The 24,669-nt window shown below is 56.7% G+C and overlaps 1 protein-coding gene across 2 annotated transcripts in view; it reads right to left on the bottom strand.

Annotated features, from left to right (window-relative positions):
- Nucleotides 1-23,928, bottom strand: part of PPP6R1 (protein phosphatase 6 regulatory subunit 1) — a 28,959-nt gene extending 5,031 nt beyond the window's left edge. Inside the window, exons 1-17 of one of the 2 annotated variants that reach the window (XM_030819612.1) lie at nt 23,329-23,928; nt 11,752-11,962; nt 10,344-10,530; nt 10,117-10,254; nt 9,972-10,037; nt 7,253-7,365; nt 7,043-7,156; nt 6,344-6,506; nt 6,106-6,258; nt 5,797-5,931; nt 5,117-5,181; nt 4,880-4,995; nt 4,708-4,793; nt 4,448-4,537; nt 4,269-4,366; nt 1,782-1,839; nt 1,512-1,690 (exon numbers count right to left, since the gene is read on the bottom strand). In XM_030819612.1, coding sequence (XP_030675472.1) covers nt 1,512-1,690; nt 1,782-1,839; nt 4,269-4,366; nt 4,448-4,537; nt 4,708-4,793; nt 4,880-4,995; nt 5,117-5,181; nt 5,797-5,931; nt 6,106-6,258; nt 6,344-6,506; nt 7,043-7,156; nt 7,253-7,365; nt 9,972-10,037; nt 10,117-10,254; nt 10,344-10,376 — 1,607 coding nt within the window. In that variant the 5' untranslated portion in view covers nt 10,377-10,530; nt 11,752-11,962; nt 23,329-23,928. Of the gene's footprint in view, nt 1-1,511; nt 1,691-1,781; nt 1,840-4,268; nt 4,367-4,447; nt 4,538-4,707; nt 4,794-4,879; nt 4,996-5,116; nt 5,182-5,796; nt 5,932-6,105; nt 6,259-6,343; nt 6,507-7,042; nt 7,157-7,252; nt 7,366-9,971; nt 10,038-10,116; nt 10,255-10,343; nt 10,531-11,729; nt 11,963-23,328 lie in introns of both variants that reach the window. The other variant, XM_030819611.1, reaches the window with a different exon arrangement.
- Nucleotides 23,929-24,669: the final 741 nt, after the last annotated feature.

Raw genomic sequence — 24,669 nt, 5'->3', positions numbered from 1 at the left:
AAGCGGAGTGTTGAGCAAGAGAGGTCAGACACAAAAGGAGATGCTGTATATCAAGTGAAAACAGAGACAAAACTCATCTACAGGGTTAGAACCCAGGACAACTTGACCCTCAGAAGGGAGGATACTGGCTAACAGAGGGGATGTGGGTACTGGGAAGGTCCTGCTCCTGGGTCTGGGCACTGAGGAAGGATATCCATTGGCCACACACTCAGGATCTGTATACTTGTCTGTACGCATGTTACATGTCAATAAAAAGTGAAAACAGCCTAATTCCCAAATCAAAAGTCATGAGGCAAAAACTCAGTTGCAGATGGTGACTTAGTGCTCCTGCTGTCAAATCTACATGGCATGAACCCATTTCATCACAGCGATTCTGGGGCTGGCCAGTATTAAGAGAAAAAAAAAAACAATGTAACATTTGCACTAAAATCTGATCACAGCCTCATTGGAGAGGGACGTCATCATCTCTCATTTTACTGGAATTAGAGAAAAGAGAAGCTGCCTGGGACCATCTTACCCCCCTTTCAAGGAAAAAATGTGTGAGAGCCAACTGAGGAAGTGAAGTTAAGGGATGAAGGAAGGAGATGGGGAGGCGGGAAGAGAGAGACGCACACAGACCAAGCCATACCTCAAGGACCTGCCTATTTTTTCAGCCACAGAGATTATCCCTTTCTTTTTATAACTTAACTCATTTGAATTAGATTTTTTTTTTTTTTCTGTGACGGAGTCTCACTCTGTCGCCCAGGCTGGAGTGCAGTGGCACAATCTCGGCTCACTGCAAGCTCCGCCTCCCGGGTTCACGCCATTCTCCTGCCTCAGCCTCCCAAGTAGCTGGGACTACAGGCGCCCGCCACCACGACTGCCTAATTTTTTGTATTTTTAGTAGAGATGGGGTTTCACCATGTTAGCCAGGATGGTCTCGATCTCCTGACCTCGTGATCCGCCCGCCTTGGCCTCCCAAAGTGCCGGGATTCCAGGCGTGAGCCACCGTGCCCGGCTGATTTGTTGATTTCTTAATGCATCATCTAACCTTTTTTTTTTTTTGAGACAAATCTGGCTCTGTTGCCCAGACTGGAGTGCAGTGGTATGATCTCGGCTCACTGCAACCTCTGCCTCCCTGGCTCAAGCCATCCTCCCACCTCAACCTCCCGGGTAGCCAGGACTACAGGTGCATGCCACCATGCCCTTCTAACTTTTCTATTTTTTGTAGAGACAGGATCTCCCTATGTTGCCCAGGGCTGGTCTCAAACTCCTGAGCTCAAGCAATCCATCTGCCCTGGCCTCCCAAAGTACTGAGATTACAGGCACTCAGGGATTACATGAGCCCACCATTTGGCCTTGAATTTGACTTCTATCACTCAAAAATGAAAGTGCCCCCTACTAATACACACACCAATACAGGTTCCTTATTTTTTTTCATTCACTTCAGTCTCAGTCCAAATGTGTTGGGATACCCCTTGGCCTTGCTGTGTGGTGGAAGCTTGGAGGAGGGAAACTGGAGGGGGACTCACCGGACACCAGGGGGCTGGCCCAGACGGGTCCCCCTGGCCAGCTGGCTGCCCTGCCAGGCGCCATCTTCTCCATCAGACTCCCCTGAGCCCTGGGCCTCTTCCTCGTCCTCCTCTTCCTCATCATCATCAAACTGCTGGATGCGGTCCTTGTAGCATATCTCAAGTAGGTTGGCGTTGGGCTGCAGGGCACAGGGGTGGGAGGATGGGCCACACTGCCCACAGCCCCACGCCCCTCCACCCGCCACAACCAGGGGACAGGGCAGTACTCACATTCTCATCGTCGGCATTGAGGGAGAAGGTGATGTTGGCTGTCTTGTCAAAAGGTGCGCTAGGAGAGAAGGCAAGGCAAGGTGAGAGGGTACACCTGGGGGTGGGGGCAGCACAGGACAAGGCCACATTTCTTTCTTCACTCAACATAGAGCTGACCCTCATTACTTGCAGATTTGGTATCTGCAAATTCACACACAACCCGAACCATTGGTCCTAAGGGGCAACGTATACATGAATATCAACATCTCACGTATGATCACTTTAAATCCTTAAAACCACTCATTGAGGTAGGCTGTTTCCCTTGGCTCTAGAAGTGAGAAAATGCGGCTCGGAAATGTTGAGTGACTCTCCTCAGGCTCCTCCAAGGACAGGTGCCAGAGAGGGATTCAGATCCACGCCCTTGTCCCCATCCTTGGGGCATCTGTAGGAGGCTGACACTCACACCAACCAGCCACAAGCAGAGTGTGAGGCTACAGCCCAATAAAGCACATCCCCTAACCTGAAAATGTCTATGGTCTGTGGCTGAAATTCTAAATTATGGGAAAAAGAGTCATGTCAGAACTTAAACTGCACCTGCCAGGGCCCCACCTCCCTCAACACGAGGGTCTAATGATCAGGGTCCACATTCTGTCCCATGGACACTTTAAGGGATCATTTGTCTCAAATTCATGAAAAATTCTGCCACAAAGATCAATGGATAAAGGACAGTTAATTCTTAATGGATACTAAGTATGTGACAGACATTACTCACACACTTCATTCTCACAACCACCTTCCAAGGCAAGTGTCCTTAGTCCCTCCTAGACATTGAGAAGCAGCAGAGCAGAGACTACACTGGGCACACAGTGGGTCTAGGGTAGGGCAGCCCATGTCCCCGTCGCACTGGCAGCCTCAACTGACCTGGCTTCTGCAACAGGAGCTATGCAGGGCAGCATCTTCAGCCCTGAGATGATCAAACCAGTCATCCACTTTCCATTCTGGAACTCTTTCTGGGTTTAGTTTTGTTCGCTTAACTTTTTAACCCCTCTAGAATTTTCTTGGTAGAGGAAAAGCTAACAGTTTCATCCCAAAAGGGCAGCTGGTGATCCCAATGCCATCTACCAGTCAGTCCCTTCATTCTCCTGCCAGGATGGGGTTTTTTTGTTTTTTTTTTTTTTTAATTAAAAAAGCAGAGATGGTCTCACAATGTTGCCCAGGCTGGGCTGAAATTCCTGAACTCAAGCGATCCTCCTACCTCGGCCTCCCTAAGTGCTGGGATTAAGATGTGAGCCACTGTGCCCAGCCAAGTTTTCACTTGAGCATCTTCTCCAGGGGTCTCGGCACAGGCCACTGACCCACAAAGACCAACACTCTGCAAGTCTCCATGCTGGGCACAGAGGCAGCAAACACGGGATCTCACGTCTGCATCTGAGAGGACCTCTGTCCAGCTGTGGACTAAGCGAGGCACAGCTGACTATCCCTCACTGTGGTGCCCCTCACGCTGTGCTATACAGGGACCCCGGGGCAGCCATGGGCAGCCATCCAGCTCCCACACACAAACCAGCTATGTGCTGGGGCCTCAATCTCCCTGACTGTAAATAAGCTCATCGTGGGGAGCAAGATGGAGTCTCGCTGTTGCCCAGGCTGGAGTGCAGGGGCGCAACCTCGGCTCACTGCAACCTCCGCCTCCCGGGTTCAAGCGATTATCCTAACTCAGCCTCCCAAGTAGCTGGGACTACAGGCACCTGCCACCACGCCTGGCTCATTTTTGTATTTTTTAGTAGAGACGGGGTTTCGCCATGTTGGCCAGGCTAGTCTCGAACTCCTGACCTCAGGTGATCTGCCTGCCTCGGCCTCCCAAAGTACTGGGATTACAGGCGTGAGCCACTCCACCCAGCCACTTTTTTCTGACTCTAGAAGCAACAGACGCTTGTGGCAAGAAACTCAGAAAAGTTCATGATCACAACACCCAGAGGTGGCTGATGTTAAGATGTCGTTGCCCAACAAATCAAAACAAGCAGAATTGGTAATTGGAAAAAAATGTTTTGTTACCCCGAGGCCTGTGGAGGGGAGAACTGGACCCCCGTGTCTTGCAGACTCCTGACCCAGAGGGCATCCATGGAGGTGCAGCTCTGCCTCACAGTCCCTGCGCCAGGACTGCTGGTCCCCACTACCCTGAGCCCGTCCCGCCTGGGACCCCTAAGGCTAGCTCCAGGAGAGGGAGGGACCTGCTCTGTGTCCCCAGCACAGATGATGTTTGTGCCCCACCCTCATGGCCTGCCCCTCGGAGAGAAGAGACCGCAGAGCCGGAACTCATGTAAGAGAAGGCAGACACACGAGGCTGCAGACACACACACAAGGCCATGGCCAACGCGTGCCCAGGAGGGGCCACAGCTGCAGGCTGAGCCCCACAGGGCATGTAGGTGCGCGCAGGGGACAGATACAAGTAGGCGCGCCTGCTGCTGCAGAGGCAGGACAGGGCTCTGACCCTGCACAGGAGACACTCACTTCACACTCTCCTCCTGCTCCCCGAACTCCTCATCATTGAAGCCGAAGTGGTCAATGAAGGCGGAGGTCATGCGCTGCATCTGGAAGTCCATGAAGGCCTGTGGGGGTGCGGAGGTCAGGGCTGGAGGGAGCTGGGCAGGACCCCACTCCAGCATAGCCCCGCACAGCCCCAGGCCCACCTGCTGCAGCACGGCCTCCTCAGGGAAGTTGAACTCCTTGAGCCGGTCGTCCTCATCGTCACTGGAGGAGTGCAGGTGGTGGGTGTTCACCTGGGGAGAGGAGGGGGTGTCAGGGCCTGCTGGAGCCCCCAGATGAGGGTGGGCAGGCAGCTATGGGGGGGCAGGCATCTATGGGGGGGCAGGCATCTATGCGGCGGGAGGCTAAGGCTGGCCCAAGAGAGAGAAGCGGCAGGAGGAGTGCAGGAGAAGCTGGGCCTCACCAGGTCCACCATGTTCTTCTTGTTGGTCTCCGCCAGGGGCCCCGATACAAAGGCTTCCCACTGCTCCTGCTGCTCACTGGGCAGCTCTGCTTAGGTGAGAGGGGTGAAGACGTGAGGTATCCCGGGGCTTCAAGACCCCACCTACCCCTCAGGCTGGCCTGGGGACCCTCACCCTTCAGCAGCTGCCCCAGCTGCTCTGCATTGGGCCCCTTCTCTGTGTTCTGCACCAGGGCGTTGGCCACTCTAGTCAGGTGGCCCATGTAGCCTTTCCGAGGGCCTCCCGCAGACCTGGCAAGAGTGAAGGCCACGGCTGGAAGCCAGGACTGGACCCAGGGATGCCCAGCCCCTGCCCAGCCCCCCACCCAGGCAGCCCCAGCCCCTGGAGACACGAAGGGCAGCAGGTGCTCACTGTACACGGTCGTTCTCCTCCCAGGACGTCAGGATCCGCTCCACTAGGCGGCACTGCTGCAGCAGCTGTGGGAGAGCAGGATAGGATGGCCTGGGGGGGTGGTCTGCACACCATGTGGGGAGCTCTGCACTGCAGCAGGGGTCCCTTCCTCAGCAGATGTTTCACCAGGCCCCTGCTCATCCAGAGATGGGGATGGGAAGGAGGGATGGAAGCTGGGGCTTGGGACCCTGGCATCCACCCAAGTCTCTCTGGTCTTTCTACAAAGAATATGTGGTGCATACACACACACTCATGAGTGCACACACACACGCTCACATGCATGCACTAACGGACACGCTCACACACACATGCTCACATACTCATGTGTGCACTCACACACGCATATATGCTCACACACACACACTCGTGTGCACACTCATGCACACACACTCAGCTGCTCACAGATTTGCTCCCGCCCACCCCTAGCTCTTCAGCTCAAGTCAGGAGCCCACTGGTCCCTGCACCTGCATGTTTCATCCGTGTTTCTCCCTGGCTATGCCTCCCACACCCCATCTGGGCGCTGGCACCTAACACTACCTGACAAATACTTGTGGGAGGAAGGAGTGAGCAGTAGGCCTCTGAAGAGGGTGCGCCCACAGGGGATGGGCCCAGAAGGAGGGGACCAGGGAGTCCCAGCTCACATGTTTCACAACAGGGTTTTGGATGGGCGTCTCAGGGCTGCTGTCAGGAGGTGGCCCCAAGCTCAACATGGTGCTGACGCATCCCTCTACTTGGGCATGCAGGAAGTTGTTGAAGACATAGTGGAAGAAGAGGTCCTATGGGAAGACACAGGATTGGTACCAGAGAGGCCCCGCCCCAGCCGAGCCCCCAACCCCCGAGCCCCCAGCCCAGTCCCCACCCCAGCCCCCGAACCCTCAGCCCCTGGGCCCCCAGCCCAGTCCAGTCCCCGCCCCAGCCCCTGAACCCCCAGCCCGGTCCAGTCCCCGCACCAGCATGGTGTTGGGCACGTCCAGCGCCAGGAGCTCCTGCGTCAGGGCTGCATCATTGGCGCTCAGGGCACTGGACAGGAGCTTGACCACGTGCAGCCGCATATTGCCCAGAGGCAGAGCCAGCATGCCCCATGTCATCTGTAGCGGCTCCAGCTGCAGATACAGGGAGGCCTGATTCCTGAGGGCTGCCCTTCCTGCTTCCCCTGCCTCCCCAAGGACCACAACCCATGCCCCTGACCTTGGGAGGCTCCAGCAGGAGCTGGTGGAAGCAGCTGAGCCGCGGGCGCAGGGCGTGCAAGGCGCCCACACTGGACACAGTGCTTTCCAGGGCACCCTGGGCCAGGAGCTCCAGCTGCCCATCCACACTGCTGAAGAAGTTGTTCACGGTCATGGACTCGGACCTGCAGCAGGGCAGGGTCAAAAGCGGAGTGAGCCTAGATGGCCTGCGCGCCCACACAAGAACAGGCACAAGGACCGAGTCTGCAGTGTCTGGAGGTAAACGAGGAGCCACATGCCCCCAGCGCTGCTCTCTTCTGAGGCCGTTCCGACAACGCCTGGCTGGGGTGGGGTGGGGTGGGGAGCCCGCCAGGCGGCAGCATTGGCAGTCCACTGCAAGGGCACAGGTAAGCGGTGGGGGCGGGAAGGCAAACCCAACAGGCTAGTGGCCTGTGTGGTAAGGCAGGGGCACGGGGGCCTGGGGTCCCTCCCAACATAAGCTGCAGCAGTGGCCTCAGCCTCAGCGCCCTCACTTGTCAAAGCAGACAGGAAGATTCCTCCCTCGGCCCCGTACTGTCCACTGTGCAGGGAGCACAAGCAGCCACAGAGCAAGGTGCCATGGGCGGGGCTTTCTCTTGGTGGACACCGAGACCCGCCTCTGCGGGGCCGGAGAGCTCCTGGGGATGGGCAGCATGCGTGGTCTGTGGCCCGTATCCCTCACCTCGGCCTCCTGGGCTCCAGGAGGGTCAGCAGCACCTGGATCCCACTGACGATGACAGACTGGCTCTGCTCCCCCTCGAACATGTTGCTTAAGAGCTGCTCGATCGTCTCCTGCCTGCGGGGGCAGGGGCAGGGGTCAGGGTGAGGGGCCAGGGGTCCAGGGCTTCCCCAAGTCAGCTCCCTCCAGCCTTAGCCTCGCCCGCACACCCACTTCTCCAGGGTGGCCAGCAGCTGGTCAGGCTCTGGACTGTCCTGGACTTGGATCATCTGCTCCCGGCTCAGGCGGATGATGTCACACAGGGACTGGGACGCGTTGGAATGTTGCTGCAACGGGGAGAGACAGGTGAGGATCCTGGTCGGGCCACCGGGCCCTCTGCAGCCTGGTGCTGGGAGCCCCTCCCATGAGCTGACCATCCCGGGAAAAATGGTCACCCAGACACAGGGACACGTGTTACGAAGGAGGGGGGCACAGGGGCACCAATTGCTGGAGGGAAGATGGTGGAGAGAACAGGAAGCCAGGGAGGCTCCCCAGGACAGGAGGCATCCACACAAGGCCCTCATGCCCGCACACAGGGCCGCGGCACCGCCCACAACAACCCAGACGGCTTTGACTGATGAGTGAATATGCCCAAGCTGGTCTATCCACACAGGGGTGTGCTAATCAGCCAGGAACAGTAGTGAAACTGATACATGCAACCACATGAATGAGACACAAAAACATCATGCTAGAGAAAGAAACCAGACACAGATCACACAGTCCACGATCCCATTTATATGAAATGTCCTAAGACAAATCCACACAGACAGAATAGTCTGGTGGTTGCCAGGGGCTGAGAAGAGAAAGGGGAAAATCGGGAGGGGCTGCTAATGAATACAGGGTATCTTTTTTTTTTTCCTGGAGAAAGGGTCTCGGCTGGGTGTGATGGCACATGCCTATAATCCCAGGAGTTTCAAAGGCCGAGGTGGGGCCGGGCGCGGTGGCTCATGCCTGTAATCCCAGCACTTTGGGAGGCCGAGGCGGGTGGATCACGAGGTCAGGAGTTCGAGACCAGCCTGGCCAACATGGTGAAACCCCATCTCTACTAAAAATAAAAAAATTAGCCAGGCACAGTGGTAGGCGCCTGTAGTCCCAGCTACTCGGGAGGCTGAGGCAGGAGAATCGCTTGAACCTGGGAGGCAGAGGTTGCAGTGAGCCGAGATCGTGCCACTGCACTCTAGCCTGGGTGACAGAGCGAGACTCCATCTCAAAAAAAGAAAAAAAAAAAAGAAAGGCCGAGGTGGGAGGATCACTTGAGCCCAGGAGTTTGAGACCGGTCTGGGCGACATGGCAAAACTCCATCTCTACAAATACAAAAAGATTAGCCAGGAATGGTGGTGCGCGTCTGTAGTTCCAGCTACTCATGAGGCAAAGGCAAGAGGATTGCTTGAGCCCAGGGGGTCAAGGCTACAGTGAGGCAAGATCACGCCACTGCACTCCAGCCTGGGCAATGGCGCAAGACCCTGTCTCAAAAAAAAAAAAAAAAAAAAAAAGACACGGCCCCTACATCACCCCAGGCTGGAGTGCAGTGGTGCCATCACAGCTCACTGCAGCCTTGAACTCCTGGGCCCAAGAGATCCTCCCGTCTCAGACTCCTGAGTAGCTAGGACCACAGGTGTGCACCACCAATGCCAGCTAATTTTTAAGTTTTTTGTAGAGACAAGGTCTTGCTATGTTGCCCAGGCTAGTCTCAAACTCCTGGGCTCAAGCAATCCTCCAGCCTCACCTGCCTAAGTGCTGGGATTATAGGCAGGACTTGTTTTTTGGAGTGATAAAAAATAATCTAAATTCAACAAGAGGATAAACAACGCTTTGAATACCCTAAAAGCGCTGAATTGTAAGCTTCGGTGAGTGAGTGGTATGCTGTGCAATTTACATCTCAATAAAGCTGCTACAAAAGAGAGAAAAGAGAAAAGCATAAGCAGAGCTGAGTCTACCCAACAGGCAGCTGCCAGGGCTTGGCCGTGTGGCCCTGGGCCATGCCTCAGGGCCCTCACAGGGACAGGCCCCAGCCTGGGTGAGCCCAGAGCCATCTCTGCTCTGCAAGCCTGTGCGCCTCTGAGGCAGAAGCTGGCATTGGGAAGGACGTGTTGCTTCCAGTGGCCTCGGATATCTGAGGCTCTTGACAAACACCCACTCTTCACTAGGCCGTGCTGGGCACCAGGACAGAGATGGAGACCCAAGCTGGAGAAACACATGGACGTGGGGTCCCCCAGAGCTAAAGGGGAGGATGTGAGGGCCCTTGAAAGCAAGGCTGCTGGACGGACCCTTAGAAGGACAGCGAGGGGTTCTATCAGGCAGGAGACAGGGAAAAATCTGCCAGGCCCAGCAACAGGACAGGCCAGGGTGGGCAGGGAAGGATGTGGGGCCAGCACTGGGACAGGCGATGAGGAGGGCCCCTCCCTGCAAGGCATTATGTGCCAAGTTCCTGGGTCATAAAAAAAACCTTTCCAGCACTTTCGGAGGCCACAGTGGGAGAATCACTTGAGGATGCTCTCTTTTCTCACCAATTTCTTTTTTTTTTTTTTTTTTTTTTGAGACAGGGTCTCACTCTGTCACCCAGGCCAGAGTGCAGTGGTGTGATCATGACTCACTGTAGCCTTGACCTCCTGGCTCAAGCAATCCTCCTACCTGAGCTTCCCCAGTAGCTGGGACTACAGGTGTATAATACCACACTCAGCTAAGTTTTTATGTAGAGACAGGGTGTTACTATGTTGCCCAAGCTGGTCTCAAACTCATGGGCTCAAGCAATCCTCCCACCTCACCCTCCCAAAGTGCTGGAATTAGAGGCGTGAGCCACTGCGTCCAGCCCCAATTCCTCTTTTAAAAGCGGGGAAGTGGGCATGGGGAAGGGACTCTAAGGGGAAGCTAGAGGGGCACCGGCAGCACTCACATTCTCATCCTTCGACGGGTGGATCTGCTCAATCAGCCGCTGGATGATCTTCTCCTCGTTGAGCCACTGAGAGCGAGAAGGCGGGGGATGCATCACCGTCCACCATGCCCAGCCCCCCACCCCCAGAGGAGCCGGCCCTGCTCACATTGACAACATCCTGCCTCAGCTGGGGCCGCTCCACACAGGTGAGCAGGCGCAGCAGAAGGTCCATGATGGCCGAGGTGCCGATGTGCTGCAGCAGCAGGTCCACGAAGTCATCCTTCTTCCGAAGAAAGGACACGAGCTGGGGGCACATGGGCTGCATCATGCACAGGGCCTGGCCCAGCCGCCACCCCCCAACCCACAGTGGCGCCAGGGTGGGGGCCAGGGCACCTGGTCTGTCTTGCGGTTGATGAGGATGCCCATGACCTTGCTGAAGAAGCTGGCCAGCAGTGGGTTGAGGCTGCCGGTGCTCTGCAGGAAGCCATAGAGCCGGTTCAGAAGGGACTCATCAGCACCCAGGGCATCATTGATCTGGGGCACGTCTGAGGTCAGAATCTCACAGGCCACACTAGGGTACCTGGGAGGCAAGCACAGGCGGGTGGGGACTCGGGTCAGAGGCAGGGGGTAGGGGGCGGCAAGGCTTCACCCTCTTCTCTGCACCGGGCACTGGGTTTCTGGGACTGCAGAGACCCCTGTCCAGGAAGGGGAAAGGGCAGAGGACAGGGTCGACGCGGAAACAAGGGCCCACACCACGCCTCCTCCACCCTGCTAACACCCAGCCATCCCATCCTAGGCTCCTCACCACCCCCAAGACAAGCCTGTTCCTGAAGCTCCTGTGCTTCCCAATCCCCCAACAGCTAACACTCATCCCTTTTGCTTCTCAGCTGCTTCACTTGCAACCCCTTACACTGCCCCAGCTCTGGCTGACTCCTGGAACCTTGCTCAACTTCCATCCTCACTTACTGCCTCCCTCCTCCAAACTTTCACACGGTGCCCGACGGCTCCAAGACAAGAGCCACCCCACCAGCGTGCCACTCAAGGCCCTGAGGGGCCACAATCTGCTCCAGGACTGTGGGGAGGTACCCCTTGGGAGGCTGAGGCAGGCGTATCACTTGAGGTCAGAAGTTTGAGACCAGCCAGGGCAACATGGTGAAACTCTGTCTCTACTAAAAATACAAAAATTAGCTGGGCGTGGTGGCTTATAGTCCCAGCTACTTAGGAGGGTGAGGCAGGAGAATCACTTGAACCCAGGAGGAGGAAGTTGCAGTGAGCCGATTGTGCCTCTGCACTCCAACCTGGTGACAAAGTGAGTCTCAAAGAAAAAAAAAACAGTGTCTTTTGAGCGTCACTTGGATTAAAAAATAAGTAATTTTCAAGTGTCTTCAATAGCAGACAAGTGTTTCACAAACATACAAAAAAAATGTTTAATAAAAAATAAATAAAATAAAAAGCAGTGAATAAAGAGGAAAACCAGCCAGGCATGTTGTCACACGCCTGTGGTCCCAGCTACTCGGGCGGCTGAGGCGGGAGGATCGCTTGGGCCCGTGACTTTGTGGCTGCCGTGACCCATGACTGTGCCACTGCCCTCCAGAGCACAGGCTTGGCCTGCACCCGCTGAGCTGTGAGGCCTTGTGCAGGGGCCTGGCTGCTCCCTGCCTCATCTTCCTCATCCCCAAATTGGAGTTTACTGATACTGATGCATTTCAGGGTAGCTTGCGTAGTCAAGGTATGTGTGATGCCGATAGGGACGGGCTGGCCAGGAGCTGGGGAACTCACTTGTAGCGCAGCCGCTCCTCACCGCTATCTGGCGGCTCCTGGGTGACCCAGGCCACCATTGCTTGCAGGTGGGGTGGCTGCAGCAGGAAGTCCAGCAGCTTGCGGTTGACGACCTTGCACTCCTGCAGCACGTCTTCCTCGTCCAGCAGCTCGGGCAGGCTCAGGTCCTCCCGCTCCAGCAGTGTGTCCAGGTGCGAGCTTGTGTGCAGGTCAAACTTCCAAAACATGGCGCCCTGCAGGTATGGACACAACCAGCGCCGCGTCAGACGCCCCAGGGAGTCCCCACGGGACGAGGCACTGACCACAGGGGCTGAGTGCCCACCTTGGGCACAGCCTCTCCCCAGGACCCAGCCCTCTCCCTCACGCTGAGCCTGGCCCCGCCCCGGGACTGCCCGCAGACTCAGTGCCTCCATCACTCAGGCTTAAGGCTCCCACTGAGCACCAGGCTCCTGCAGTTGCCCTCGAGCCTGCCCCACCTCCAGCCTCCAGGCCGCCTCGCCTGAGGTCCAGGGGGTCACTTCACACCTGAGGCTTCAGGCCTGGTGAAGTCTCCAGGTGTGGACCATGTGCAAGGCCTGCAAGAAGAGGCTGGACACTGTGCACTGAGGGGCCTCGGGCCCTGTCTCCCCATGAGGGTCTGGGTCCACTATCCCTACTTTTGGGCGGGACACTGCAGGGGCAGGGCCTGAACCTCTGGCTTCAAATTTGCTTCAACCTGTATTTGCTCAACAAACTCAAATGCCCGATGACTTCCAGCACACGGCTGCTGCTTGGCCCAGCAGATCACCCAAGGCTACATGGGAGGCATGGGGCGGTGGCAGGGGAAAAGAGGAAGTCTGTGCATCTCTAGGCTGTGGCCGTTGCCTGGACACCACTCACACACAAACACACCCCAACCATCCTCTCACCCAGCACCTGGGCTGGAACAAGGAAGAGGAAAAGTTGGAAGGGAGGGGCTCCCAGAATAGTCACTGACCAGGACCTGAAGGAACCCAGGGTGGGATAGACAGATTCTGTGGGGGAAGAACAAAGCTGGCAACACCCAGCCCTGACCCTGTCCCCATTTGGAGCTGGCTCCCGCCCTCTGGGGGACAGTGCCTGGTTCCTCAGCCTGGTTCCAGCCCCTAAACACTCGTGCACAGGAACTCACTGGCAATAAGGAAACATACCCAGAACACTAACAAGATGCCAGGCAACCCCATTCTGAGCCCCTGCCCTGTATGACGTCACTGCTCCGCAGAGTCCTACAGAGCCTCCACACAGACCTTCCACTGCAGACCTGACCTGTGACCTGTGCTCTCAGCACTTGATGACAATGGTCCTGGCTCTGCACGTGTGCTGTGCATGTGATGTCCAAGCTCACCAGCAGCCCCCAAGAAAGCTGTCATCACACAGGACAAGGGGCAACCAAAGCCCAGTAAGTCAGGCAGCATCCTGGAATCTCGAAGGCCATCTGGTCCCAGCAGACAGCCTTCATGGAGCTCTCACCAGTTAAGACACTGACCAGAGCTCACGCTCACTACCTGCCTCCTGACAACTGTATCACCAGCTAAGGCAGAGGCCACTGCTACCCCCAAGTCACTACAGAGGATGCTGAAAACACAGCAGAGCCGGCAGAAGAGGCCAAGGGTGCCTCTCCCGCAGGCCCTCACCACCGTCACTCCCAGACACAGACGCTAGTCCCTCTCCTCCAACGCCCTTCGCCCTTCTGCAGCTTCTTCCAGTTCAGTCATTCCCTTTGCACAGGCCTCCACCATCTCCTCGAGCCCCGCTGACCTGTCACCTCAGTGCCCACCAGCCCGCAGGCCTGACTCAGCCCCAGGCCCCAGGGAAGAGACAGGGAGACATGGAGCATCAGGTCCAGGGAAGAGACTTCATCAGAGCTTAGGAGAGCAGCCTGGGCTGACAACAGGCAGGACAGAGTCCCACACATGGCCTCAGGCAGGTCGAACGCCTCTTGGGCCTCCTTTCCTCTCCTTCCCGCCTAGCTTGAAGCCAGGCCAGCCTGGGGCCAGGATCTCCTTGCTCATCCACCCTGACCACCCTAAGGCTGGGCTCAGCTCGGGAGGTTGCAGTCCAGACCTCGCTCCCAGGCTGCCCGTCTGCCTCGGTGACTCTAGATTGGCAACAATCTTGATATGACACTATACGGGTCCCTAAACCTGGCCAATGACAGTTGAGGGTGGAGCAGAGGGAAGAGTTCTGTGACCAACGACAGTCATGGCGGCAGCGGGAGGACTAGGGGAGATAGCAGCAGCCTCCAGGCATTTGAACCCCTGCACCTCTGGGGGGCCTGCCAGGTCCCAGTCCACAGCACCCAGTGACTCACCCCTTACCCCTCACCAGTTCACTTTTCCCAATAATCCTTTTTTTTTTTTTTTGAGAAGGAGTCTTACTCTGTTGCCCAGGCTGGAGTGCAGTGGCGCGATCTAGGTTCACCGCAACCTTCACCTCCCGGGTTCAGGCAATACTCCCGCCTCAACCTCCCTAGTAGCTGGTACTACACGTACCTGCCACCACACCTGGCTAAATTTTCTATTTTGGTAGAGATGGGATTTCACCATGTTGGCCAGGCTGGTCTCGAACTCCTAACCTCAGGTGATCCGCCCACCTCAGCCTCCCAAAGTGTTGGGATTACAGGCGTGAGCCACCATGCCCAGACTCCCAATATTCCTTCTAAGGTCGGGTGTGGTGGCTCATGCCTATAATCCCAGCACTTTGGGAGGCCCAGGCAGGCAGATTACCCGGGGTCAGGAGTTTGACACCAGTCTGGCCAACATGGTGAAACCCCGTGTCTACTAAAAATACAAAAATTAGCTGGGCATGGTGGTGTGTGCCTATAGTCCCAGCTACTCGGGAGGCTGAGGCAGGAGAATTGCCTGAACCCGGGAGCGGAGGTTGCAGTGAGGCAAGATTGCGCCACTGCACTCCAGCCTGGGTAACAGAGCAACACTCTGTCTTGGAAAAAAAAAAAAATCCTTTTAAAGCACAAACATGAGTACCTCCACCTGCTCGGTGATGTGCACTCCACCAGGCCTGCATCCAGGCTCTCGTGCCCCTGCCCAGCCAGCTGACTGACTGACCTCGGTGCCCACGGTGACCCCAGTGCCCTGGGGAGGCCGTGCCCCATGCCACCTCACCAGTGCTCCTGGGGCTGCCACTTCAGGTGTCTCCGGCACAGTCCGTGGCTGCCTGAGGCACAGTGCTGGATGGATGTCCAGGAGGCCCTGCGGGTCTGGGTGGATGGGGGCAGTCCAGGCACCCCAGGCAATGATGTCGATGGTATCGGCCACTGCGCTCCAGCACCTGCACTGTGCTGACTGCTCTAAAAAGGACTTTGCAGCCGTTACCTCCACCAACTCTCACAACCACCCTCCAGGGAATGGCCTCATTTTACAGGAGAGGAAACTGAGGCACACCAAAGTAAATGCCCATGCCCCAATCCAGGGGTTGGTGGGCAGTGAAGCTGGTACTCAGCTTTCAGAAGTTGAATTCTCAGGGTGCAGAGCCCTTGTCCCAGCACAGGGCCTGTGTAGTGGACACTTAAGGGATGAATGAGCGAGTTCCCGCCGAGCCGGCTCCAGCACTCGCTCTGCCTGAGGGACCAGCCTGGCCACAGTGACCCCGACTCTCACCTCGGAAGGAGCCTGTCATCTCCAGGCCCACCCTGGAGGGACCCGTCTGGATGGTAAACTCCCTGTCCACCTTGTCCCCAGCTCCTAGTGCTCACTCAACAGACATCCCTGGATTCGGGATGGAGGGCTGTGGTCCTCAGGCCCCTCCCGGCCCAGCTGTGACAGCACAGTTCGGCCCAGAGGCCTGAGTTCTCCTCCAACCCGGCACCACCAGAAATCCAGGGACTTATCCGGCCTCCCACCCCAAACCAGGCACCGCTGACCTCCCCAAACATGACCTCCCCAAACATAACCATCCCACCCCTTCTGCCTGCATGACCACCATTGGACAGCAGGCCCCCCACACTCGACCGCAGGCGACCCCTGCTCGTCCCCTCTCCCCGCAGCCATGCAGAGCTTGCTGAAGGGAAAACCAGACCTGCCCTCTCATCGGGTCAGCGCCTGGGACCCTCAATGGCCTCCCACTCCCTACTTGCCCTGGCCACGCTGGCCTTGTTTCCAGAACACACTAAGCTTGGGTCTATCTCAGCGACTTTGTCCTAACAACTCACTTTCTCATCCTCAGATCTCTTACCAAGCATTCGCCTGACAGAAGGGCCTTCCCTGGCCTGCCTGGCTCAAGCAGCCCCCAGCCCCGCCTTTGTCCACCACTGTCTCCCTGTCTCCCTGAGCTGTGCGCTCTGACCTGCTGCCTAGAAGCATCTCTGTGACACAGCAATGAAGCGCTGGAGGTACACACTCGTGGCTCTACAATGCCTCCTCTAGAACCTTCCCCCTAGGTTGCCATGGGCACCTGAGGGCGGCACCTAGCATGGAACCTGGCCCTGGCAATAAACGCTCACAAGTATCAGCTAAAAAGCAAACCTCATTTTCACAAGGCCCCAGCTCCTCCCAGGCAGGAGGCTGCCGTACCTGTCAGGGCGTTGACAAAGTGAAATCACTCCCACCCCGGCCCCTCCCAGCCACTCCTACGGGGTCCCTAAATCAGGAGGTGGGGGAAAGTGCAAGATCGCCCTGGGCAGGCAATGGGTATGTATTTTCCCGTGTCAAGAGTGATGAAGGCACCAGCACCTCACAAGGAAATACAACTGTGTCCCTTCCCTGCTCCGGGAACCTCTGTGTGCACAGTGGTAACTCCCCACCTCCCCATTTCTGCCCAGATGCTAGACCTCAAGGGACCATCCCCTACTTTCTATCCCACTTGACAAGGAATGCGACAGGCCGACCACCAAGTGTCCGTGTCACAGATGAGGAAACTCAGGCTCAGCAAAGGTGACTCACCAGCATGCTGACGGCAGCAGGAGGGGGCATGGATTTCCTGATCTGGGTGTACCTGGGACCAGAATAATCTCAAGGGGTAACCGCCAAATTTATCATGACTCTGCCAATTTCCGGCCTAAGGCTGTGGCGAGCAAAGCACTGAGACGTGGCAAGCACACACACACAGCTTCTTTCTCCGTGGGAGACCAGGCAGGCCGACAGGCTGCCCATGCCATGCCAGCAAAGCCAGTCCCAAGGAACCACACACTGCAGGCCTCCACCTACGTGAAGCATCCAGAACAGGCAAATCCATAGAGACAGAAAAGAGCTTACAGGCTTCCAGGAGCTGGCGGGGATTGGGAGAAGTTCCTGAAAGGAAAGGGTGATTAAAAAAATGTTCCAGAATCAATTGTGGCGATGTTTCCACAATGTTGTGAATGTACTAAGAACCACTGAATTGTACACTTTATTTGTTATTATTTTTCTTGAGACAGAGTCTCTGTCACCCAGGCTGGAGTGTAGTGGTGCGATCTCGGCTCACTGCAACCTCCAGCTCCCGGGTTCAAGCAATTCCCCTGCCTCAGCCTCCCAAGTAGTGGGGACTACAGGTGTGCACCACCATGCTTGGCTAATTTTTTTTTTTTTTTTTTTTTTTTTGAGACAGAGTCTTGCTCTGTCACCCAGGCTGGAGTGCAGTGGCACGATCTCAGCTCACTGCAATCTCCGCCTCCCGGAGATTTAAGCAATTCTCCCACCTCAGCCTGAGTACCTGGGATTACAGGCGTGCACCACCATGCCCGGCTAATTTTTGTGTGTGTTTTTTTAGTAAAGACAGGGTTTCACCATAGTGACTAGGCTGGTCTCGAACTCCTGACCTTGTGATCCGCCTGCCTTGGCCTCCCAAAGCGCTGGATTACAGGCATGAGCCACCACGCCTGGCCTAATTTTTGTATTTTTTTAGTAGAGACAGGGTTTCACCACGTTGGCCAGGCTGGTCTTGAATGCCTGACCTCAAGTGATCTGCCTGCCTGGGCCTCCCAAAGTGCTGGGCTTATAGGTGTGAGCCACCGCACCTGGCTGTACACTCTAAATGGATGAACTATATGAAATATCTCAATAAAAACTGTTACGAAAAAAAAAAACAAACCTGCCTCAGGCCATCGGCCACGGCAGGGCCAGGCTCAGGCCTTGCCCTATGTCCCAGCGTCCGCAGAGCTGATGAGATGCCAGCCAGCCTGGCAGAGCTGAAGCTGTCAAGGCTCCGCCCTGGGGCACTCACCCAGGTTACCCCTTCCCCATCCCTCACCACCAACAGCCCTAAGCTAAGTGAGCCCCTCCACAGTGGGGGCAGGACGGAAGCAGCACCAAGCCAGCATCTGTAGAAAATCCACGGACGTGCACTTGCAGACACTTGGCTCCACATCAAGACCAAGTGAAGAATTCTTATTATTCCGACAGGGTCTCATGTGGAAAAGGGGCCCAGAGAGGTGGAGCCACATGGCTAGCAAGAGGCTTCCAGTGTGCCCTGGTCTCTAAACAACAGGCAGAAATTCTCACACTGAGGCCCACCGTTCACTTCTAAGATACCTGATTAAGGGGCACAGGCCATGGCCCTCGGCCCCCAAACTCCCCACCCCTGCTACAGACTAACCATCTGCTTCGGGCAAAAGGTCAGGCTTCCCCTCCAAACCGAGCTCTCCAGACAACTGGGGCGGGGCAGCCAGAACAAGACGGGAGGGTGCTTGCTGGTGCGTGGCATCCAAGAACCTTGGCCCTGAGAACCCAGGCAGCCCCTTGAACTCTCCACCTCAAGTGGCTCCTCTGAAAATCAGAGTAGACTGAAAGGCTCAAATGCAATTGAGTGGTCGACACTCTACAAACCTCAATTATCAGGCTCTCAACAGAATGAAGATGCAAATATGGAAGAACAGAAAAAAAGAGAAAAAAACTTTCCCCCACCACAAACTCTGAATGCACTGTGGCCTGAAGCCCTCTCAGTCCCCTCTCCCAACTTAATGAAGTCTGCTAGAATCCCTGGGAATGGAGCAGGAGAGTGGGTTTCACTCTCACTCTCTAACTAGGTGAACCTGGGCAGGCACTTGACTTCTCTAAGTCTCGTTTCCTCATCCGTGAAAAGGAGACACAGCCCACCAGGGCTGGCTGCTGTGAAAAGGCACCGAGCTAAAGCAGGTGGCCCTGACACAGCAGGAGCTCAGCAGGTGCAAGTCTCTTCCGGTCCAACCCTGAGGCCACGTCCACACGCTTTCTGGCAGGACAGGTAGGGGACTGTCACTACCCCAAAGGTGATGGTGCTAAACACAGAGGAGCAGGAGAAAAACTCTACCCATTTGCCTAAGTGACTCCAGTACTTTTTCTCAGACCATTCGGATACTACGTCAGGCGCCATGCACCCCGCCACCCCCATTCTTTGCAACTTTTAGCAACTTCAAGAAAGCGGAAGTGACTACCACTAGTTTTTAGCTACCGTTTGAAAACCATGAGTCTGGCTGCAAACGGAAGAAGGGGAAATTGTAAATGAGAAAGGAAGCCATTAAAAACAAAAACTACCTCTGCCGCTCTCCCTTCACCAGCTCTGCACTATTGCCTCTGGTTTCTTATTTAGCTGTGGTGTTCTAGGGCCTTCAACACCAGCCACCCCTCAAGCGCCTGCCAGCCCATTCCTTCCCCTGCTTGGACAGGCACTAACTGCAGCTCCCACAGAGCCATCCCCACTGCTGCAGGCATCCGTCCAAACACAGCTCTGCCGCCAGGGAACCAGTGGGCCCATGCTTCATCTGTCACCCCTTCCCAACCTGCGCTGACCCACAAGCACCCAGAAATGGAGGTCATGGGCACAGATGCCTCAGAGGGCCTCCAGAAACAGCTGCCTGAGCTGCCCCCAATGCTCAGCAGAAGCTCCAATGCCTGGCCCCCTGGCCAGTACCCTAGGAAGGGAAAAAGCCTGCTACCAGCAGCAGTCTGGCCAGCACCCAGCTCCTTCAATGGCCCAGAGTCCCTCGGACAGCAAGACCATCTCCCTCTAATGTCCCCCAAGCCTCCATCAGCTCTCAGCCAAATCTGAAAGGGGGTTGGGAACACCCAACTCCAGGGATGCAGTGACAGTAATGGCAACCCCACCACCTCTGAGCAGGACCTATGGTGTGTGCCGGCTGCAGAACCCAGCACCGCCCACCCAGCAAGGAGGAATCAGGGACACCAATTTGGTAGAAAGGGCCACTGGGGCCAGAGGAGAAGGGGGACCTGCCCAAGGCCCAACAAGATGATGAACTAAGGCTTTCCTGTGGCTTGGGAAAGCCTTGGGGAGGGTCCCCACTTAAAGAGAACCCTCAGTGCCTCCTGCTCTGGCCCCAGAAGCACACCCTCCCAAGGGAGCTAGCAGCCCCGGTCCAACCCCAGAGGATGGAATAACTAGGAAACAGAAGAGTCTAGAAACACTGGCCAAGGACTGGGACGGGGACTTCAACGCCCACATTCAGATCATCTCCTGAACTGGCCACAGGTTTAAAGGAAAAAAAAGGAAAAGACCAATGAACAGATTTTGAAATAGCTCTTTGGAAAAACAGAATGGGGCAGAGTTAGTGTTACAATGTGATCCAAAGTCAGAAAAGCTTGCATTCCCATTTTACCTCCCCAAACTGAAATCTCTGTGGCCTAGACCAAGGATCTCACCCCACTGAGCCCCAGTTTCCTTATCCGGGAAATACCTCACAGATGGGGTTACTGTAAGGCAGCACTCTCTGGAGAAGGACCCACAAAACTGGCGTGCAAAGGGAAAACCACGGTTTAGCATGGAAAGGCGGGTGAGCCCCATCAAGCCGGGTGCCAAGTGATTCCCACTCTGGGAAGGCCCCTCACTCTCACCAAAGCTCTCAGGCCTCTCCACCTCATCTCTTGCTACCTCCCGTGTGGGTGCCACACCTGCCTGCCCTCAGCCCGGGCTGGGCTGCTCCCTCCTCCTTCCCTGAGCTCTTCGAGCCTGACTAGCTCCTCCTGGGTCCTTCAGGCCCCCACACAAACACCACTTCCTCCAGGGAGCCTCCCCCCTGCATCTGTGTTAGGGGCCTGCTCCACGCCGCCTCCACAGCATCCCACAGTCACCCTAGGACAGCATGTGAGCCTTGGCTCTGTGACAAGATGTACCTCTTCAGTCATCTGCTTCCCCCTGAAACATGCCGACTTCCCAGGATCTAGCATAAGGCTAGGCCCAACTAAAGCTACTTGTTGAATTAATGAAAACTGAAGCCAGATAAAGGTGTTCTGTTAAGAGCACTGGGCCACACATCCCAGAAAAAAAAAAAAAAATGGGGAGGGGGACCAGACAAGCAGGTTCTCCTCTAATGGAAAGAAACAGTAGATGAACCAACAAAAGCTAATGGCCACAAAGATGGTGGTAACTCACAATACACAACTCACCAACACACAGCTCGTAAGTCACAACAGAGCAAATAAGCCACAATGACACACAATACCCCAGCAGTGGAGCAACGTTCTCCTCCTCTGTGCTGCTAACATTTGGGCTGGACGGTTCTTTTTGGTGTTGGGGCTGCCCATGCACTGGAGGACACTTGGCAACATCCCTGGCCTCCACCTCCACTCACCAGATACTGGCAGCACTCCCGCCAGCTGTAACAACCAAAAACATCTCCAGATATCGCCAATCGTCCCCCGGGGGACACAATCGCCCCCAGTTGGGAGCCACTGCAATAAACATTCCCAAATCAAATAATAATCGAAAGAACGGCCAGGTGTGGTGGCCCACGCCTATAATCCCAGCTCTCTGGGAGGCTAGGCAGGAGGACTGCTTGAGCCCACGAGTTCGAAATCAGCCTGGGCACCACAATGGGGCACCACAGCAAGACCCAGTCTTTACAAAAAATACAAACATTAGCCGGGCGTGGTAAAAAAAATACAAAAATTGAGCAAGCATTGCAGGACGTGCCTGTAGTCCTAGCTACTTAGGAGGCTGAGGTGGGAAGATCACTTGAGTCCAGGAGTTCAAGGCTGCAGTGGGCAATGATTAGACCACTGCACTCCAGGCTGGGCAAACGAGCAAATCCTAGTCTCAAAATCATCATCATCATCATCATCCAAACAGCTACTGACTGCAGAGTGTCATGTGCCTTGCATTCTGCCACAGGCTTCTACAAACCCTGCACTTAATCCCTAGAACCACCCTCTGAGGAGAGCAGTCTGCCATCCCCACTTACAGACGAGGAACAACTTGTCCACGGTCTCACTTGGCAGAAGCTGGACTCGGCCTAGGTCTGTCTGACAAAAGGTCCTCTAACAATTAGCTGGACTGCCTTCTCATGATCCCAATCCCAGAACTAGAGTTAAAAAAAAAAAAAAAAAAGCATAACATTTTCAACAGCACAAGCAGCTACAACAGCCATTCCCCCACTAGCAAGCACACGTGGCCGGGCGCCTCCATGTGTGTTGTGCATGTATGTAAACCCAGTCCTCATCCTGTGTTATTCAGGCAATCTCGAGTCCTTGCTGCATTTGCAGTGCACGCTAATAGTTAGATCCTTGCCCTTGGACTGGATGAAATTCCACTGCAGTTTCTCTACAACTGTGAACCCAGTACCGCACCTGACAGTCTACGCAGCTTCCCTTCCTGAAACATCCTGCCTTTCAGGCGGGTGTTTATGGTCATGTCTGTGTGTACAAAGAGCGAGCAAGAAAGACCCCAACCAGAGGTCCCATTCAAGGCCTGGACAAGCACGCCGGGCCGAACTACTCTGCCCCTCACCCTCCCAATACCACTGCACTCAGGACTCCGAACTTCCTTCCTTGACATATCTGCACGTGCTGCTCCTTCCCCCCACGGAAGGCCCTTCTTCCCACTCTCCATCTGTCACCTCCTACTCATCCTTCCTAGACAGAAAAAGCCATCCGTCCAGCCAGTCTCACCAGTGCCTCCCGCTGTGGCCCCCTGCAGCTCCCTAAGTTACCTCAATCACAACACGCAGGAATTGTGACTGTCCGGCTCTACCTTTGTGCCCCCTCCAGGGACTGGCCCCACCTCCAGGGCAGGGCCTAGGGCTGATGCCCCCTCCTCGGTGCCCAGCGCCAGGCGCCCTGCCTGCCCTCAGCAGGCTTCATCTCACTGAAGCAGCCCCGAGTGGTGGCTGCTCCAGAGACGCCCCGCTCCCAGGTCCCTCGCACAAGAAGCCGGAGGCGGGAGAGGGTCGGTCAAGGTGAAGACAAGCCCCGCTCCTCCAGTCCTGAGCTCCGGGGATCTAAGGAGGCTGCGCCACGGAAGAGGTGGCGGGGCAGAGATCGGGGCGAGAGGGAAGGGTGTAAACGGGCAAAGTCCAGGGTAACCAGGGAGAAAGAATCCTGGGGGGCCGGGGGACCGGCCAGAGAGGCAAGAGAGCGGAGCTGAGGCTCGGGGACTGGGGAGCGCAGCTGCAGAGAGAGCGAGTGGGAAAAGGCCGAGGGCAAGAGACTGAGACTAGGGTGGCGGCGGAGCTGAGGAGAAGAGATTAAGAGACTGGGGAGGGTCGAGGGGGAAGAAACGGGGGGCCGTGGAGAGGGAACCCGAAGGAAGGAGGGAAAGGATCCGAAGTAGAAAAGACCCGCGGGGGTCCCGAGAGGGAAAAGCCTGAGGGGACGCGGAGAGTGGAAGACGCGGGGGCCTGGCCCTGGAGAGGTAGGGTCGGGCGACGCGGGCCGCTCACCTGCGAGGGGGGGCGGCGGCTCCTCGCACTCGGGGCTCATCGGGGCGCCCCCCCCGCCCCGCCGCCGGCGGCTCCGGCCCCTGCTGCGGGGCCCGGTAAGTGGGGGCGGGGGCGGCGTCGGGGACTTGCGCAGGCGCCGGGGCTCGCGGGGTCCGCGCAGGCGCCCGCGGGTCGTGGGGGTCCTCGCGCGCCGGGTCCTGCAGAGTTGAGGGGGTCAGCGCCGGGTGGAGTTGCGGGCGGGCGGGGGGTGTCACGAGTCCGCGTAGGCACCTCCGGGGTCCGCAGGCGAGGAGGGCGCGCGGGCCAAGGCGGGTTGCGGGCGAGCCGGGTCGCGAGGCCCGCGCAGGCGCCTCAGCCGGGAAGACGGGGGAAGTTGCTCCGGTTTCCACAGTCCAACCCAGCGCCCCACGGGAGGGGAAGGCGACCTCCTCCGCGGTCCAAACGGGCCGCAGAGCCGAGCAGCGACCGACGGAAGCCGTAGGCCTACTTCCTTAACCGCCGCTTCCCCAAAGCCGCTCAATCTCCGGGCTCTGCGGCCCGCCTCAGGGCCTCCGACGCCCGGCTCCCTCCGCCACTATCCCACAATCCCCCTAGCGCAGGACGACGCAGGAGGCCCCGCCCTCCCGCGGCTGTCTCGGTGCGCAGGTGCGGGAGGGGGCCGCACGCCTGGATGGTGCAGTGCGCGTGCGCCTGGGCGCTCCCGACACCGCCCACTCTTGAACCCCGCCGCAGTAGACGCGCTTGCGCCCGTTGGTGCCAACGGTCTGCCCCGGAATAAACCCAGACAGCTCAATGAGCCGGAGCTGCGCACCGGCTCCGTTCCAAGGCCCCGTGAAGATTCCGCTCCAGGATTTCCCTTCCCTCTCGCTCCGTTTGGAAAGCCGTTCGCTGTTCTGTCTCCTCTAATCATAGTCCGGCTTTGGCTCCAGGGTCGGGCTCTTGTGAAATCCAAACCTGGTTTTCGCTCCAGCCAAGGCCAGGCGCCTTCGTTCCGTCCGGCTCTCGCGCTAAGCCGCCTCCGAGCCTCAGGGGCCCTCAGTCGTTTCCATCTGCTGGCGATAGTCCCGGCCGGTCGCTAGTGTTGCCAGTTCCGCTCAAAGCCGCCTCTAATAGCATCAACTGAAAGATACCTCCTAGACCTTGTGTCTAGATTGATGAAGGTCCCATCTGGCTTTGAGCCTCAGTTTCCCCAACTTTAACAGCCCCCCCGTCTACCCATGTTAGAGGCCCACTGTAAAAATCGTGTGGGCGGAGAGGAACTGTTTTTTTTTTTTTTTTTTTTTAAGACTGCGAATTGGCCGAGCGCGGTGGCTCACGCCTGCAATCACAACAGTTTAGGAG

This window comes from Nomascus leucogenys, chromosome 10 (genome assembly GCF_006542625.1).
Source record: "Nomascus leucogenys isolate Asia chromosome 10, Asia_NLE_v1, whole genome shotgun sequence".
NCBI lineage: Eukaryota > Metazoa > Chordata > Mammalia > Primates > Hylobatidae > Nomascus > Nomascus leucogenys.
This window is presented reverse-complemented; position numbering and strand designations above follow the sequence as displayed.